Raw genomic sequence first — 19,214 nt, forward strand, 5'->3', positions numbered from 1 at the left:
ATTGGTTGGAATCCCGCGGAAGAAACATAGCTATGGGTCTTCTGTACAGCCGCAGCGAGTTAAATATCCCGTATTCCCTGAACCAAAGGGGTGAGTAGCTAGCTTGGCCAAACGACAGACCACGAGGTTGGGACATTGAAAACGCCATGAAAAGGAAAGGAGAGCGAGGTGAGCGCACATGTCTGAACAATATTGAACATTTTCGATATATCGTAAGCAAATAGACAAGTAGCCTAGCTCATAGCCTCACATTAACTTTTACCAGGTTGTATTGTACTTTTTACGTTCACCAAGCTTTATAAATAGCATAGGTTACACATATAACAATGTAATTGAATGATATAGACTTTTCTTTTACAAATATGTCCAAATAAATGATTATTGCTTGGAATGCTGAGAAATATATGTTTTGAGATTTTGGCTACAGTTTACCAGCCTTGTTGAAAACACTAGTTAAATATTGTTCTAAATAACTTTCTAATAACATGTGGGGTACCTGAAGAAACACTTCTGCGTTTGTTCGGTTCACTCACGTTTTCTCTCAACACTGCATGGTTACTATACACGTGGCTGCTTGGGTCAGCGTTGGTCCAAATACAATACATTCCTTCGGTGTTTTTGCGGGAAAATAATATGAGCATGAGTAAGTTTGCACAAAGCAAGAGCGCAGATGAATCGACAAAATGTTACAACACTCTGAATCGTTCGAGAGCGATACAATGTTGCAGCAGCTATATGTGACACACTTGTAGCGGTAGTTTACTTTTATTGTTATTGCGATGTTCGATTCCTTCCCCCAACCTTTACAATAAGCAAATGGGTGTTTACGTTGATGTTTACCAGTGCCTGAAAGTAGCCTTGTTGGTGGAGTGTATGCATTTAACACATACTATCACTTATACAAATACTATGATCCTTGTTTTAGTTATTAAGTTACATTGTTATTGATATGTGGTTTTGCTACAGGTGGAGACCTGGAGATGGCAGTGAATGTCCAAGTTGAGCCTGGTGAGAAACACAACCGCTATGAGCTGCTGGCTTGGCTCAATGAATCTCTACAGACCAGGTTCACTAAGGTGGAGCAAACATGCTCAGGTAGGCTAGATGCTCATTGTACACACTGTTGACAAATTCTCTAGGCCCATGTATTGTCTCTAGATAATACACTGTTATGTGTCTGATGTCATACTTAGAGAACATTCCTCTACATCAATGTTTTTATTTAACCAGGTAGGCCAGTTGAGAAGAGGTTACCATGTAAAACAATCATAGTTAGCTATTTTGCACGAGTTAAGGGGATGGGGGTAAGACTCTAAATGTGTGTGTTCCAGGTGCTGCGTTCTGCCAGCTGATGCATTGGCTGTTCCCTGGTTCTGTGGACGTACAGAGAGTGAGGTTCCATGCCAGTGATGAGGTGGATGCCCGTCACAACTACAGTGTGCTGCAGGCCGGCTTCAGGAGGAGTGGGGTGATCAAAGTGAGTTAGACTCTACAGCCATACACCCGTTAATGATATACTGCAGTCTGGTAGGACTGTGTGTAATCTGCACACAACTTCTTCATTCCATTGCTCTTACACATGTGTAGCAACACTGCAATTACTCTAGTAATAACATGGTGTTATTACATATTATACACTGCTCAAAAAAATAAAGGGAACACTCAAATAAAACATCCTAGATCTGAATGAAATATTCTTAAATACTTTTTTCTTTACATAGTTGAATGTGCTGACAACAAAATCACACAAATTATCAATGGAAATCAAATTTATCAACCCATGAAGGTCTGGATTTGGAGTCACACTCAAAATTAAATGGAAAACCACACTACAGGCTGACCCAACTTTGATGTAATGTCCTTTAAACAAGTCAAAATGAGGCTCAGTAGTGTGTGTGGCCTCCACGTCCCTGTATGACCTCCCTACAATGCCTGGGCATGCTCCTGATGAGGTGGCGGATGGTGTCCTGAGGGATCTCCACCCAGACCTGGACTAAAGCCTGTGGTGCAACGTGGCGTTGGTGGATGGAGCGAGACATGATATCCCAGATGTACTCAATTGGATTCAGGTCTGGGGAACGGGCGGGCCAGTCCATAGCGTCAATGCCGTCCTCACACTCCAGCCACATGAGGTCTAGCATTGTCTTGCATTAGGAGGAACCCAGGGCCAACCGCACCAGCATATGGTCTCACAAGGGGCCTGAGGATCTCATCTCTGTACCTAATGGCAGTCAGGCTACCTCTGGCGAGCACATGGAGGGCTGTGTGCCCCCCCTCCCCCCAAAGAAATGCTGACCTACCGCCAAACCGGTCATGCTGGAGGATGTTGCAGGCAGCAGAACGTTCTCCACGGCGTCTCCAGACTGTCACATGTGCTCAGTGTGAACCTGCTTTCATCGGTGAAGAGCACAGGGCGCCAGTGGCGTATTTGCCAATCTTGGTGTTCTCTGGCAAATGCCAAACGTCCTGCACGGTGTTGGGCTGTAAGCACAACCCCCAACTGTGTACGTCGGGCCCTCATACCACCTCATGGAGTCTGTTTCTGACCGTTTGAGAAGACACATGCACATTTGTGGCCTGCTGGAGGTCATTATGCAGGGCTCTGGCAGTGCTCCTCCTTGCACAAAGGCGGAGGTAGCGTGCCTGCTGCTGGGTTGTTGCCCTCCTACGGCCTCCTCCACGTCTCCTGATGTACTGGCCTGTCTCCTGGTAGCGCCTCCATGCTCTGGACACTACGCTGACAGACACAGCAAACCTTCTTGCCACAGCTCGCAATGATGTTCCATCCTGGATGAGCTGCACTACCTGAGCCACTTGTGTGGGTTGTAGACTCCAACTTATGCTACCACTAGAGTGAAAGCACCGCCAGCATTCAAAAGTGACTAAAACATCAGCCAGGAAGCATAGGAACTGAGAAGTGGTCTGTGGTCACCACCTGCAGAACCACTCCTTTATTGGGGGTGTCTTGCTAATTGCCTATAATTTCCACCTGTTGTCTATTCCATTTGCACAACAGCATGTGAAATGTATTGTCAATCAGTGTTGCTTCCTAAGTGGACAGTTTGATTTCACAGAAGTGTGATTGACTTGGAGTTACATTGTGTTGTTTAAGTGTTCCCTTTAATTTTTTGAGCAGTGTATATGTCATCTACTACTTATTACATTTTATAACATGCATATTGTTACATGTAGTGATTTAATAATGTTGTGTAAAATCTCTCCTCCCCCAGTCAATCCCAGTGGAGGGTCTGATCGAAGGGAGCTCTGAGGCGAGCCTGGACTTCCTACAGTGGTTCAAGGCGTTCTTTGACTCCAACCACAATGGCCAGGAGTATGATGCTCTGGAGTCGCGGGCTGGACAGAGCATGCCACGTGCTAATGCTGCTAAACAGCCACAAAGACCCAAAGCCCTGACACAACTCGACTTCTGTGAGACTCAACTTCACTCTCTCTCTCTGTTCTATTCTTTTGTTTTTTCGTGTGAATTGCTAGTATGAAATTCTAGTCCACTGTATCCACTTTATTTGTGTTTTGGTTTCTCAATGTTGTCATTTGTTACCCACAGCTAGGGAAGTGGAGATGTCTGAGGGGCCCTGGCAGAACCAGGAAATGGCACTGGATGTTCAAACAGCAGAGGAGAAGGAGGATACATTTTTCCATTTCAGCCCCAGCCTGCTGCAGCTCATCCAGAAGCACTGGCCCAGCCCAGCAAAGCACGGGACAGAACTTGCCCAGGATCAGGTAGCCAGACACGTTCTGGGTCAGAAATACCCTCAGGACATCACCGCTGCCTGCTCCCAGACCCCCTACTGCCTCTACCTGTACCGAGGTGTGGAGCTGGGAGGGGATGGAGACCGGGAGACGGCCAGTGTGCTCCTGATGGGCTACTTTGACCAGAGGTCAGGGGTCAAGCATGTGCGCCTGCTAGACACCCTTCAACCCAGGGATGCCACAGTGTCAGCTGGTACAGCCGAGCTGAACTGTCTGGTGGAGACTCTGAGGAGGTTTGAGCTCCCCTTGGCGAACTTGGCTGTGTTCTACTGTGGAGACTCAGGGCTGAGCCAGGTGTTGGTGACTGGGCTCAGGGCCCTGAACCCTGGGCTGGTGTCCCTCTGTGGTCTCCCTAGCCTGGCTGGATGGGCGTGTCAAGTGGGCGTGAGTGCGCTGCCGGAGTCGGTCCTGGAGCTGGTTAGAGACATCTACCACCACTACTCCACCTACCCCACCACCAACGACAACCTCAAGGGGATATTTGCCGATGTGACATCCTTGGACCCTCTCCTTCCCCTGTCGTCCCAGTGCCTTTTCCTGGGCAGGACAGTGCAGAGGATGGCAGACGCCTGGCCCGAGCTGCTCCAGTACTTTGAGTCTCGGGGCAATGAGGGGGACGCGGAGCAAGTGTGTGCCCGTCTAAGTGACCTAAAAGTCAGACTGAGCCTGCTGTTCCTGGGGCAAGCCTTGGAGCCCCTCTGTGCCTTCCAGGAGCTCCTTGAATGGGGCGACTCTGATGTGGCCAACATCCTACAGCAGGCCTCCAGCCTGGTGCACTCCTATGCAGCCAGCTTCCTCCGCTCGTCCGCCGTGGACCGCTTCCTGAGGCGGAAGGAGCCCACGCTCCTTGCCAACGAGAAGGATCACCTCCTGAGGGTGGATGTGAATACGGGCGCCCGCGTGAAGGACTTCCTGTCGGAACATCAGGCAGAACTCGAAGACGATGTCGTAGACTCTTTCCTGGAGAGCAGTGTCTCCTTCTACAAGGCTACCACCTGGAGCCTGATGAAGAGCCTGCCACTATCCAATGTGGCCCTGAAGAACATTCCCATCTTGCTGAGGCCTGCTGGGAGGCTGGAGGTGACGAGTAGGGTAGTGGCCGAGCTGGGGTCCCTCCTGGGGCTGTGTGGAGTCCCGGGGGACATGGCCCTGCTGACCGATGAGTTCCTGGAGTATATGATCTCAGAGGGTGAGAAGCCTACCGCCGACTCTCCCACCCCTGGGCCCACGGTGGAGCAGCACTGGAAACAGGTGCTGAGAACCATGGGAAAGACATCTATCCTACGGAGGCTGATCTGCAGCCTGCTTACTCTCCCCTCTGGCTCTCTGCAAAGGGACAAGGTCTTCGCTCGGGTGTGTAGCTAACTGGACTAGACGGCACTATTTGGGAAATTATGTTGGTGTGTTAGCTCTGCTGTAATGTATGCTACTACTATAGTCACATTGTTTTGCAATGTAGAACCTACAATTTTTTAATGTTTTGTTTGTCTGTTAATGTGTTGGTATGGATGTCTTTTATGTGTCCAGGCTACCTTGCTTGGTGATGGTAGTCGGGATGAGGATGACTGGCTCACAGAACGCAGTGAGGACGAAGGCATACCCTCATCACCCTCAAGTCCTCTAAAACAGGAGAGCAACTCATCTGGTAAGATTGTACTATATATTTACCGGAATGTGACACTTGACAAACTGTTTATTCGGAGCAGAGGTCTCCAGCTCTGTTTCTGTGTGCAGGTTTTTGTTCCAGCCCAGCAATAACGGACTCAATTCAACTAAGCCTCTCTCCAGACTGAAGGCCATTATTTGTTGTTTATTTGACACAAGTGTGTGAGTGCTGGGCTGGAACAAAAACATTGCGTAGGTGAATACGGATATACTGTATATTTAATCATTCCGATTGTTCCTATTGTTCAAGATTTGATTGACATCACAGAGCCTGCTGAGACTGAACCTAGGCCTGTTCAGACAGACACAAGACCAGGTAAGGATAGCACTGAGAATCACATACAATTGTCTGACAATGATCCTTTAATGAGTGTATGTGATTCTCAGTGCTATCCTTACCTGGTCTTGTGTCTGTCTGAACAGGCCTAGGTTCAGTCTCAGCAGGCTCTGTGATGTCAATCAAATCTTGAACAATAGGAACAATCGGAATGATTAAATATACAGTATATCCGTATTCACCTACGCAATGTTTTTGTTCCAGCCCAGCACTCACACACTTGTGTCAAATAAACAACAAATAATGGCCTTCAGTCTGGAGAGAGGCTTAGTTGAATTGAGTCCGTTATTGCTGGGCTGGAAAAAAAACATTGCGTAGGTGAATACGGATATACTGTATATTTAATCATTCCGATTGTTCCTATTGTTCAAGATTTGATTGACATCACAGAGCCTGCTGAGACTGAACCTAGGCCTGTTCAGACAGACACAAGACCAGGTAAGGATAGCACTGAGAATCACATACACTCATTAAAGGATCATTGTCAGACAATTGTATGAATATTATATATTTATATATACAAAAAAAATATTGACCTCTTTGCAATTTGCCCACAATGGCAGTGCTAAAGACAACTGAGTCTATTGAAATTATTGTTCTCGATGACAGCGACGATGACGTTATTTGGACTGAGACCATACAGCACAGGGTACAATATATTTTTGTTTAAATCTATTTCCTTTTTTTATATAAAATGTGATTATGTGCAGTGCATATATTATGGAAGCATAATATAAGTGTTTCTCTCACTGACCCCCCCCAGCTTAAAAATGACAATGCCCTGCCGATGGCCACATCCACCCCTGAAGGACCATCTAAGACATCCTCCTGCCTGTACGAGGTAGGTACTGTTGACTCCATCAAAAACAGATTGTACACACATAACAGTATAATTTAATATAATAACAGTGACAGTGGCAAGAAAAAGTATGTGAACCCTTTGGAATTATCTGAACAGACAAACACAGTCTGCTTAAACTAATAACGCACAATAACTATTGTATTTGTCTATATTGAATATATCATTTAAACATTCAGTGTAGGTTGGAAAAAGTATGTGAACCCAGGAGTCGGCTAACCTGGGGTACAATCATTGAGACGAGATTGGAGATGTTGGTCAGAGGTGCCCTGCCCTATAAAAAAACTCTCAATTTGAGTTTGCTATTCACACGAAACATTGCCTGATGTGAACCATGCCTCGAACAAAAGATCTCAGAATTGTTGACTTGCATAAAGCTGGAAAAGGTTACAAAAGTATCTCTAAACCTTGATGTTCACCAGTCCACGGTAAGACAAATTGTCTATAAATGGAGAAAGTTCAGCACTGTTGCTACTCTCCCTAGGAGTGGCCGTCCTGCAAAGATGACTTCAAGAGCACAGCGCTGAATGAGGTTAAGAAGAATCCTAGTGTCAGCTAAAGACATTTTAAAAAATCTCTGGAACATGCTAACATCTCTGTTAACGAGTCTACGATACGTAAAACCGTAAACAAGAATGTTGTTCATGGGAGGACACCACTGTCCAAAAAAAACATAACTGCACGTCTGAAGTTCACAAAAGAGTATCTAGATGTTCCACAGCGCTATTGGCAAAATATTCTGTGGACAGATAAAACTGAAGTTGAGTTGTTTGGCAGGAACACACAACACTATGTGTGGAGAAAAAAGGGTACAGCACACCAACCTCATCCCAACTGTAAACTATGGTGGAGGGAGCATCATGTTTTGGGGCTGCTTTGCTGCCTCAGGGCCTGGACAGCTTTCTATCATCAACTGAAAAATGAATTCCCAAGTTTATTAAGACATTTTGCAGAGACTGTAAGGCTATCTGTCCGCCAATTGAAGCTCAACAGAAGTTGGGTGATGCAACAGGACAACGACCCAAAACACAGAAGTAAATCAACAACAGAAGAAAATACATCTTCTGGAAGGGCCCAGTCAGAGTCCTGCCCTCAACCCAATTGAGATGCTGTGGCATGTCCTCAAGAGAGCGGTTCACGCCAGACATCCCAAGAATATTGCTGAACTGAAACAGTTTTGTAAAGAGGAATTGTGACGCAGTCTCCTCTGAAGAGTTGATGTTGAGATGTGTCTGTTACTTGAACTCTGTGAATGTCACTTATACTCCCTCTCCTGCCTCTAGGTCATCAGGCTGCTGATTATCCAGCACACCTGTCACCATTGTCTCGCACACCTGTGCCTCATGTCACTCACCTGGACTCCATAATCTCCTTGATTATCTTCCCTATATCTGTCACTCCCCTTGGAGCTTTACTCTGGTGTTAATGACTCTGTTTTCATGTCGTGTGTTTCGTGTTTATTTTATTTATTAAAACACTCACTCCCTGAACTTGCTTCCCGAGTCTCAGCGCACTCGTTCCAGGAATGGTCCAAAATTCCTCCTGACTGTTGTGCAGGTCTGATCCGCAACTACAGAAAATGTTTGGTTGAGGTTATTGCTGCCGAAGTAGGATCAACCAGTTATTAAAACCAAGGGTTCACATTAGAGGTCGACCGATTATATGAATTATTATTTATTTTTTTCAATGCCGATACCGATTTTATTGGAGGACCAAAAAAAACGATGCCGCTTAATCGGCCAATTTAAAGATACATGTATTTGTAATAATGACAATTACAACAATACTGAATGAACACTTATTTTAACTTACTATAATACATAATATAATAAGTCAATTTAGCCTCAAGTAGATAATGAAACATGTTCAATTTGGTTGAAATAATGCAAAAACAAAGTGTTGGAGAAGAACGTAAAAGGGCAATATGTGCTATGTAAGAAAGCTAACGTTTCAGTTCCTTGCTCAGAACATGAAAGCTGGTGGTTCCTTTTTAACATGAGTCTTCAACATTCCCAGGTAAGAAGTTTAAGGTTGTAGTTATTATAGGACTATTTCCCTCTATCATTTGTATTTCATTAACCTTTGACAATTGGCTGTTCTTATAGGCACTTTAGTATTGCCAGTGTAACACTATAGCTTCCGTTTCTCTCCGCGCTCGAATCAGCAACACAACGACAACTGCCACCACACCGAAGCAGCGTTACCCATGCAGAGCAAGGGAAACAACCACCCCAAGGCTCAGAGCGAGTGAAGTTTGAAACTCTATTAGTGCACGCTAACTAGCCAGCCATTTCACTTTGGTTACACCAGCCTCATCTCAGGAGTTGATAGGTTTGGAATCATAAACAGCGCCATGCTTGACGCACAATGAAGAGCTGCTGGCAAAACGCACGAAAGTGCTGTTTGAATGAATGTTTACACGCCCGTTTCTGCCTACCACCGCTCAGTCAGATACTTAGATGCTTGTATGCTCAGTCAGATTATATGCAACACAGGACACGCTAGATAATATCTAGTAATATCAACCATGTGTAGTTAACTAGTGATTATGATTGTTTTTATAAGTTTAATGCTGGCTAGCAACTTACCTTGGCTTACTGCATTTGCGTAAGAGGCAGTCAGTCTCCTGGTGGAGTGCAAGAGAGAGAGGCAGGTCGTTATTGCGTTGGACTAGTTAACTGTCCGGTTGCAAGATTGAATCCCCCAAGCTGACAAGGTGAAAATCTATCTGCCCCTGAACGAGGCAGTTAACCCACCGTTCCTAGGCTGTCATAGAAAATAAGAATGTGTTCTTAACTGACTTGCCTCGGTAAATAAAGATTAAAGAAAGGTGTACAACAAAAAACATTTGGTAAATCGGCGCCCAAAAATACCGATTTCCGATTGTTATGGAAACTTGAAATCAGCCCTAATTAATCGGCCATTCCGATTAATCGGTCGACCTCTAGTTCACATACTTTTCCCACCCTGCACTGTGAATGTTTACACGGTGTGTTCATTAAAGATATGTACACGTATAATTGTTTGTGTGTTATTAGTATAAGCAGACTATTGTTGTGACTTAGGTGAAGTTCAAATTTGATGACCAATTTATGCAGAAGTCCAGGTAATTCCAAAGGGTTCACACACTTTTTCTTGCCAAGGTCTTATACATTTTTTAAGTAGTATTATATTATTAGTCTTAATTCTCTGCTTAACTGAAGTGTGTAAAATAATCCTTTCTCTTTTCTGATTTACATTATCATGACAGTTAGCTTTGAGGCCGACAATGGTACATATCAATGTATTTCAGTGTTCAATCTCACCAGATGTGTTTTGTGGTGTATGGCTGACTGTGTGCTGTACGTTTCCCTGTAGGATGAGAAGGGCTACAATGTGGGGGATCTGGTATGGGGACCTATACGGGGATTCTCCCTGTGGCCAGGGACTGTCCAACCCTGGAAGGGACGGCAGGCAGCCAAAAGCATCCGGAAAGTTGAATGGTTTGGGGATGGCATGTTATCCGAGGTGAGGGTGAAGAAGGACATCGTGTTTTTGTTGTCAGTGTGTTTATGTGAGTTATGAGTGTCCATATTTGATGGACAATGTTTTTTAAATTAAATTGTAAAGGTGAATTGTTGTGCCTATCACTCAGTGAAATTCTGTCTGTTTCAGAAAAACACCCGGGGACTGCTGCCATTTGGATCGTTTGCACAATGTTTCTGCACAAATAGCTTCGCCACCCTCGTCACGTACAGGGATGCTATATTCCAGTCTTTACAGGTCAGTCTGTCTAGCTCTGCTTGTGTATGATTGTCGATTTGTATGTGTGTATCCCATCCGATTGTGTGTTGTTGATATGTAACCGTGTAGGTGGCTGCTTCAAGATGTGGGAAGGTGTTTTCCCTGGGTTCAGAGAAGCGGGAGGAGCACCTCAGGGAAATGGTGGACTGGGCCTTCGGCGGTTTCAAACCCACTGGTCCAGATGGGTTCCAACCACCACTCCAGACAGAGGGTAAGCTAAGAGGCTGACTAACATATCATTCTGTATCTACCCACTGGCCACACACTCGTTGAGCCATTGTTCCCACGTAATTTCAATTAAATTACGTTGAACCAATGTGGAATAGACGTTGAACTGACGTCTGTGCCCAGTGGGTATTACATACATGCTCCCCCTCTTTCATTTTGAAGATGTTATAACAACTTGTATGAAAATAAATAGATATATTTTGTCTTAATGGTGTACAATATTTTGATGTTAATGATTTTACAGCTAAAGGGATTGCTAATGGGAAGCAACCGGACCAAAATAAGGCAACATCCATCAACAGTGAACTGCACAACCTGAGCCAGGTGTCTGTGTGTCTCACCAAGCTCTCGCTGAACCTGGACAGCGGCACCTTCAACCTCAGACAGGAGGAGGATGCAGGTGCCTCGTCCAACATGGAGAAAAATGATCCAAATCCGGACTGCCAGCCACCACTCAAAAAACAAAAGCAGCAGTCCGACAAAAAAAAAGACCCGGGCGACGTCTATGAACAGCCGGATCAGAAATACAGAGGTGGTCCTTCTCTACTCTTTCTTCACGCTGATATATCCTCTGTTAATAATTGTGTTTCAAATCACTTCCAACAGCGGTATTTCCTATTTGATTACTTTTCTCAATGCACTGACACTGCCTCTGCGCACTCATTTAATATACTGTATTTTGTATCTTTATTTTCTCAGAGAAGATGGTTCAAAGGGTACAGAAGAAAAGACTGGACATTGAAGGTGAGAGCTTGTGCTGACATGGACACGCTTTTTTGTATTAAATAGTGGTATTGTTGGAAGTCTGGTTCCTTCATTGTTTTGTTCACTCACTTTGTAATTTTCTATCTTCCAAAGCTTTCTGCCTGTGCTGTATGGCTGACGATATAGAGATTTTCCATCCACTGTTTGAAGGAAGCCTTTGCCTTAAATGCAAGGTAAAGCAAAACATATATTCATCTTGTGGTTCTTGCTACATTTCATCATGTTGTACAGGTCAGAGAGGTTACGAAAACATCCAGTACCAGTCAAAAGTTTGGACACCTACTCATTCATGGGTTTTTCTTTATTTGGACTATTTGAGATTCTTCAAAGTAGCCACCCTTTGCCTTGATGACAGCATTGCACACTCTTAGCATTCTCTCAACCAGCTTCACCTGGAATGCTTTTCCAACAGTCTTGAAGGAGTTCCCACATATGCTGAGCACTTGTTGGCTGCTTTTCCTTCACTCTGCGGTCCAACTCATCCCAAACCATCTCAATTGGGTTGAAGTCGGGTGACTGTGGAGAACAGGTCACCTGATGCAGCTCTCCATCATGGTCAAATAGCCCTTACACAGCCTGGGAGTGTGTTGAGTCATTGTCATGTTGAAAAACAAATGATAGTCCCACTAAAACTGACTTGCCTAGTAAAGTAAAGGTAAAATACATTTAAAAAATACTCTGTCTCACAAAGACAATCCTCAAATTTGTACTCATCAGACCAGAGGACAGATTTACACTGGTCTATTGTCCATTGTCATGTTTTGTTGGCAAGTCTCTTCTTATTGGTGTCCTTTAGTAGTGGTTTCTTTGTAGCAACACAACTGATTGGTTCAAACACATTAAGAAGGAAAGAAATTCCACAAATGAACTTTTAACAAGACACACCTGTTGATTGAAATGCATTCCAGGTGACTACCTTATGAAGCTGGTTGAGAATGTCAAGAGTGTGCAACACTGTCATCAAGGCAAAGGGTGGCTACTTTAAAGAATCTCAACTATATTTTGATTTGTTTAACGCTGTTTTGGTTACTACATGATTCCATATGTGTTATTAAAGAAAAACCCTTGAATGAGTAAGTGTGTCCAAACTTTTGACTGGTACTGTATATGTTAAACAAAATGTATATTGGGTGTGTTGCCTCCATTTTCTTTCAGATGGTCATGTCTTCCCTAGTTGTGCCAATTCCTAAATCTTTATATGGGAAGTTGTAACACTGACTACTCTTCCTTACAGGATAACTTCACTGAGACTCTCTATCGATACGATGAGGATGGCTACCAGTCATACTGTACAGTGTGCTGTGCTGGCCTGGAGGTGATCCTCTGTGGGAACGACAGCTGCTGCCGGTGAGTAACAGTATTTGCTACTAACGCTCTCTCCAGTGGAGGCTGGTGGAAGGGGGACCGTCCTCCCCATTCTCACTCCACCAGCCTCCTATGCCATTGTTTACTCTAAACCTTCCAGACATGGGTCATGTTCTAACATATGTCTTCTCCCAGCTCCTACTGTTTGGACTGCCTAAACATCTTGGTTGGCCCAGGTACCTTTGACTCTCTGAAGGAGGTGGATCCATGGATCTGCTACCTGTGTGAACCACACAATTCCCACGGTGCCCTGAAACCCCGTCTTGACTGGAGCATCCGTGTCCAGGAGTTTTTTGCAAATAACAGTGCCTTTCAGTTTGTGAGTGGCGGTTGTAGCGTTACCTTGGAATGGAATGCTTTTTGTTTTGATTTGATCTATTAGTAACATTCATTTACATACCGGTACTGGTCAATAACCGAATGAGTGTGCTAAACCTTTGCCCTCTCTAGGAGCCCGATCGGGTATACCCGTCCATCCCTGCCAACCTGCGTCGACCAATCAACGTCCTCTCACTGTTTGATGGGATTGGCACAGGTTAGCTGCTGCGCCGGAGTTCTTCCATTCTAATTCTACTCTGTCCTGATTCTGCTGATGAAAATACTACTGTATTATTTGTTTTAATTCTACTCTAATTTTGATTCTACTATTTTTTTTTCTGCTTCTACTATGAAGATCTTACTATGAATATTTGACTATTCCATTTGATGCTAATTCTATTGTTTTTCAACTGTTCTGATTCTACTGTGAAAATTATACCTCTTTTACGGTCTAACGAGAAGAGGAACTTCAATAATCAGAGACTTTGCACAGTAGCACTTAACTAAAACAGACATCTGTTTTATTTGACCCTTAGGTTACTTTGTGTTGAAAGAGCTGGGATTCAAGGTGGACAAATATGTGGCCTCGGAGATCTGTTCGGAGTCCATTGCTGTTTCTGAGATCAACCATGAAGGCAAGATCATACATGTGGATGATGTCCGGCTCATCACCAAAGAGCACGTACGTCTTATGTGAGCACAGCACTTTTACTGTCGGTTTGAAACATTGGTCATTACTAAAACAGACCTCACTACTCTTGTCCAATGCAGATCCTAAAGTGGGGTCCGTTCGATCTGCTCATTGGTGGGAGCCCTTGCAACGATCTGGCCATGGTGAACCCAGCACGGAAGGGACTGTTTGGTATGTCTGGGACTTGAATAGTTTACCTTGTGAGCTCAACAGAGTAAAAATATATTTGTTAAGTATTTTCTACACATTTTGTAGTGTGGCTTATAGACATTACCAGCAGTGTACAACAGCGTGGTTAGTTTGGAATAGGCAAGTAGAGTCCAACATCTGTGTTAGCTCTAATGTGGATATCAGCTCTGCAATGTTGTTCACTGCCTAGCTACAGTGCATAACCCGACGTCCCAGACTATTCCCCTGTGTTATGGGTGCTTATTAAATCTGTCATTCTGTCTGTAGAAGGGACGGGGAGGCTCTTCTTTGAGTATTACCGGCTTCTTCACATCATGAAGCCCAAAGAAGACGACCGGAGGCCATTCTTCTGGTTTTTCGAGAACGTGGTGTTCATGAACAACCACCACAAGGTCGACATCTGCCGCTTCCTGGAGGTTAGCTAGCCCCATTCACTCTCCTCTTAGAACAGTTGTATCGTGCTGCGTACATTTTTGTCTCCGAAAATTGGGAATTCTAATGGGAAACTTGGGGTTCAAGCTTAAAACAAAATTTTGCCGCTTATATTTCTGGGTCTTTATGGTTTTGGTCTGGGTCTCAGAATTAACGGGTTTGAAGTCAGAAAATTTAATAATTCACATGAACACAGCACCAGATCTCTTGATTTGTATACAAATCATACTGTCTAAATGTTCTGTAGTTTAGAACCCAAATAACTGACAGTCTGTTCTCAGTGCAACCCAGTTCTGGTGGATGCGGTGAAAGTGAGCCCGGCCCACAGAGCGCGATACTTCTGGGGCAACATCCCTGGGATGAACAGGTACGTGTCTGCACCCTGGACCAAACTAAACCACTCAGCTGATCCATGATCCTTTCTCATCAACCCCTTTGATTATTGAAACCATAGATTAAAATTATTTATTCAGTGCAATTGATCTCTAGTCTACTGATATGTGGGTCTTCGCAAAAACCCAAGACCACACCAGTATGACACCATCTTTAGTCCCATCTCTGTGACTATTTAACCAGGTAGGCCAGTTTGCAACAAGTTCTCATTTACAACTGCGACCTGGCCAAGATAAAGCAAAGCAGTGCGACACAAACAACAGAGTTACACATGGAATAAACAAACATACAGTCAATAACACAATAGAAAAGTCTATATGTAGTAAGATTAGGGAGGTAAGGCAATAAATAGGCCATAGTGGTGAAATAATTACAATAATTATCTTCTTAGTGATGAGTCTGCTTCCTGCCTTTAGAAATCTTCTTGGGTTTTGTTCAATGTGTCTGATTCTGTTCTAGACCCATCATTGCATCCCAGACCGACAAGGTTATTCTCCAGGACTGCCTTGAAAGGGGAAGAGTTGCCAAGGTCAGAAAATGTTTCAAATTAATTTTCTATTTAACTAGGAAGTCCCAATCTGATCCTCTTTGGTTCTTTTCAAATGTTTTCTTTTTCATTTGAGTTAGTCTACCCGTCTTTCTTTATACCCGGTGACTGTTTGTCCGAGCATTTCCTGGTGTCTTACTTTCTTGTTTTCCTTTGTTTATTTTGTATTCTATTGCACAGTTCACAAAAGTGAGGACCATCACCACCAACCCGAACTCCCTCAAGCAGGGCAAGGACGTGAGCAAGCTCCCTGTGTCAGAGAAAGGCGTGGATGACAACCTGTGGATCACGGAGTTAGAGAAGTAGGCATTTTGAAATATGGCATTTAATTTTTTTTATCACTTATTTCTATTTTTCGTTTTTTTTTTTTTTAATTCAGTGGATATTAAAGATGTTCTCCTCTTCTGCCTTTCACTTCAAGGATCTTCGGCTTCCCCAAGCACTACACAGATGTAAAGAACATGAATCGCCAGCAGAGGCAGAAGGTGCTGGGGAAGTCCTGGAGTGTGCCTGTGATCCGCCATCTCTTTGCCCCACTGAAGGACTACTTTGCCTGCGAACAACTTCCCCCCGTTCCTTTCGCAGCCATCTAGTTCCTCAGCAACAGCTATGGGGGAGGGGCCAATGGGTGGCCCATCATGGTGTAGTCTCCTGGAGTGACAGTCAGGTTCATCAAGGGCGCTTACCCTCCACCCTACGGGGCTGTGGCCAATAAGACAGAACTAAATTAACAGGGGAAAAAACTAAACAGAAAATACCCACAACAAAAAATCTACTTATCTGATCTTTTTTAATCTTTTAAGTGTTCTACTTAAACCCTTTTATGCATCTCTTTTATTATGTTCACACTGGTTTTCTTACCTGACACAAAGGCCAAGCAAGAAGAAGGAGCAGACACATCTTATTAAGACAAAGCTTCTTCATCATCACTGTTGGGTTCACAGTCTGTGTTAATAGTTCTGAGTTGGATAATCCTCTCATTGAGTTATTATTCATTTATGTCTCTTTTTATGGGAAAATTACTTGATATTTGGCCTCTATTAGATGGCTTGAGATTTCATGTATGTAGTTTTTTTTTATGAGGTCAATGGCCTCCCTAGTATGAGCACTGTCACTTTCTGTGCAAGTCAAAGCTGTGACATGCAGGGATGTTCTCTGTTGCTTTATGACAGCCATATGAGAAACACTCAAACATATCTGCTGCTAACAAGCCACCTTCTACTGTAAATATAATGTACCTTTGTAAATAGAATTGAAGTTGGTATGATACTACTGTAAATAATTTGGTCAGATATTGGATGTTTTTATACGATTCCTTTATTGTGTGAAAGGAGGAAGACAGAATCATGGTCATTTTTCTATAGTTCTATTGTGTTAAGCCAAGGGATATATAGCGACGTCTTGTTTAAAAATGAATAGTACAAATAAAAATTGTATGAAATGTTTAATATGTCATGGTTGCATTTTATTGTCTCGTCAGTCATTGGGTGATTTTTGCCAATGGTGATTGTAGTATGTGATACAAATGTAATCCAAATAGATTATTATAGTAATTACTATACGTTAAAGGTAGACTCAGCGATATGCAGAAAGTAAACATCATAGTGGGTCGATTTCCGCAGCAACTAAGTGTTGAAGCGCGAGGCTCAACTTCTCAGCTGTTTTGGTACCCTGGCTACCACACTGAACAGCGTGAAGTGAACCCATGCACAGATACTGTGTGTGACGGTGAGAGAAGTCTTGCATCTCACTCATCTCAATATCTGTGGTGCTGCTCGTTGCAACTTCACTGAGTCTACCTTTAAACTACAATACTTGCCCAAAAGACGGGTCACATATTTACATTTCAACCAGGCCTACCTCAAAGCAGCGAGCCGGTCAGCACTGGGAACAACCACTGGTCTTTCGTCATGAGCTCCAACATGTACTTTTTTGTCAATCGGGTCTGATTGTTTTTGGGACAAGTAGTGTCACATCTAGTGACTGACTAGTAATAAACACTACCAATGTTTTTGACCCAAGAAGACCTCTAGTGCATACATTGCTTTGTAAGTGTGTAGTTTGTGGTCAAGCCTTTTGTGAGAAGAGTCCATTCAGATGAAATGGCCCTTTCATAGCACAGAGGAGCCATTGGTGACAACATTACAACCACCTAGATTCTAGAATAAAAGGATGAAGTCACTGATATTTAGTTTGAGATACAACTTGAGCAGTTTATCCTACCCCATGTTGGATTGGAGGGAATCATGCAAGTAATTGTTAATTTACCAATCTACCAAATACTTCACACTAGAAGTTAAGCTACTTTGAAAACGTAGTTCATTACATCCAAGCTACTTCAGGACAAATGATCATGTCTTAAATCTGAAATGTCAGACAACAAGAATGTGTAATTTGCCGTATTAAACACAAAAACTGTTTCAAGTGAGAATTAAGCTGTTCTGTTGCTGATAAAAACAATGTTTGCTTATTTCCCCCCATATTTTCTTCTCTATATATAAAAAGTATTATGTAGTTCCAGTAGTTAGCTACAACGCTACATGGCAAAAAAAAGTAATAAGCTACTTAAAGCAAACTTTGAATTTAGTTTAACGACCACAAACCTACTGAAAAATGTAGTTTAATTACTAGTTGAACTACATGTAGTTCACTATTCCCCAACACTGATGCCTGTACTAATAACCAGCATAACTGCCACAGTTGTAAAGTTTAAATAAATGGTGTAAAGCAAAAGTGTAAAGAAATCTGTTTTAGAATTATTCTTTTTTAATTGCTTACTATGTTGCAAATAACTGATGTTCCCTTTAGTATTTTTTTTTAATGTTACCTTTATTTAAACTAGGCAAGTCAGTTAAGAATAAATTCTTATTTATAATGACGACCTACCAGGGAACAGTACAGTGCCTTGCGAAAGTATTCGGCCCCCTTGAACTTTGCGACCTTTTGCCACATTTCAGGCTTCAAACATAAAGATATAAAACTGTATTTTTTTGTGAAGAATCAACAAGTGGGACACAATCATGAAGTGGAACGACATTTATTGGATATTTCAAACTTTTTTAACAAATCAAAAACTGAAAAATTGGCCGTGCAAAATTATTCAGCCATCTTAAGTTAATACTTTGTAGCGCCACCTTTTGCTGCGATTACAGCTGTAAGTCGCTTGGGGTATGTCTCTATCAGTTTTGCACATCGAGAGACTGAAATGTTTTCCCATTCCTCCTTGCAAAACAGCTCGACCTCAGTGAGGTTGGATGGAGAGCATTTGTGAACAGCAGTTTTCAGTTCTTTCCACAGATTCTCGATTGGATTCAGGTCTGGACTTTGACTTGGCCATTCTAACACCTGGATGTGTTTATTTTTGAACCATTCCATTGTAGATTTTGCTTTATGTTTTGGATCATTGTCTTGTAGGAAGACAAATCTCCGTCCCAGTCTCAGGTCTTTTGCAGACTCCATCAGGTTTTCTTCCAGAATGGTCCTGTATTTGGCTCCATCCATCTTCCCATCAATTTTAACCATCTTCCCTGTCCCTGCTGAAGAAAAGCAGGCCCAAACCATGATGCTGCCACCACCATGTTTGACAGTGGGGATGGTGTGTTCAGGGTGATGAGCTGTTTTGCTTTTACGCCAAACATAACGTTTTGCATTGTTGCCAAAAAGTTCAATTTTGGTTTCATCTGACCAGAGCACCTTCTTCCACATGTTTGGTGTGTCTCCCAGGTGGCTTGTGGCAAACTTTAAACAACACTTTTTATGGATATCTTTAAGAAATGGCTTTCTTCTTGCCACTCTTCCATAAAGGCCAGATTTGTGCAATATACGACTGATTGTTGTCCTATGGACAGAGTCTCCCACCTCAGCTGTAGAT

At 43.2% G+C, this 19,214-nt stretch overlaps 1 protein-coding gene across 2 annotated transcripts; it reads left to right on the forward strand.

Moving 5' to 3' along the window:
* On the forward strand, positions 1-16,701 carry LOC109869386 (uncharacterized). 2 transcript variants are annotated; one of them, XM_020459499.2, is made up of 25 exons: positions 1-168; positions 967-1,095; positions 1,332-1,477; positions 3,231-3,429; positions 3,566-5,124; positions 5,299-5,416; positions 5,687-5,752; positions 6,337-6,422; positions 6,537-6,614; positions 9,990-10,139; positions 10,287-10,394; positions 10,485-10,626; positions 10,888-11,175; positions 11,343-11,387; positions 11,502-11,581; positions 12,643-12,755; positions 12,909-13,092; positions 13,224-13,308; positions 13,628-13,773; positions 13,863-13,953; positions 14,239-14,387; positions 14,685-14,770; positions 15,256-15,325; positions 15,524-15,645; positions 15,765-16,701. In XM_020459499.2, the coding sequence occupies exons 1-25, from the start codon at positions 147-149 to the stop codon at positions 15,934-15,936; spliced, it is 4,434 nt and encodes a 1,477-aa protein (XP_020315088.1). In that variant the 5' UTR covers positions 1-146; the 3' UTR covers positions 15,937-16,701. The 2 variants fall into 2 exon arrangements, with proteins under 2 accessions (XP_020315088.1, XP_031659942.1); XM_031804082.1 differs by lacking the exon at positions 5,687-5,752 and adding an exon at positions 6,146-6,211.
* Positions 16,702-19,214: the final 2,513 nt, after the last annotated feature.

The sequence above is a fragment of the Oncorhynchus kisutch genome, linkage group LG24 (genome assembly GCF_002021735.2).
Source record: "Oncorhynchus kisutch isolate 150728-3 linkage group LG24, Okis_V2, whole genome shotgun sequence".
Taxonomy (NCBI): domain Eukaryota; kingdom Metazoa; phylum Chordata; class Actinopteri; order Salmoniformes; family Salmonidae; genus Oncorhynchus; species Oncorhynchus kisutch.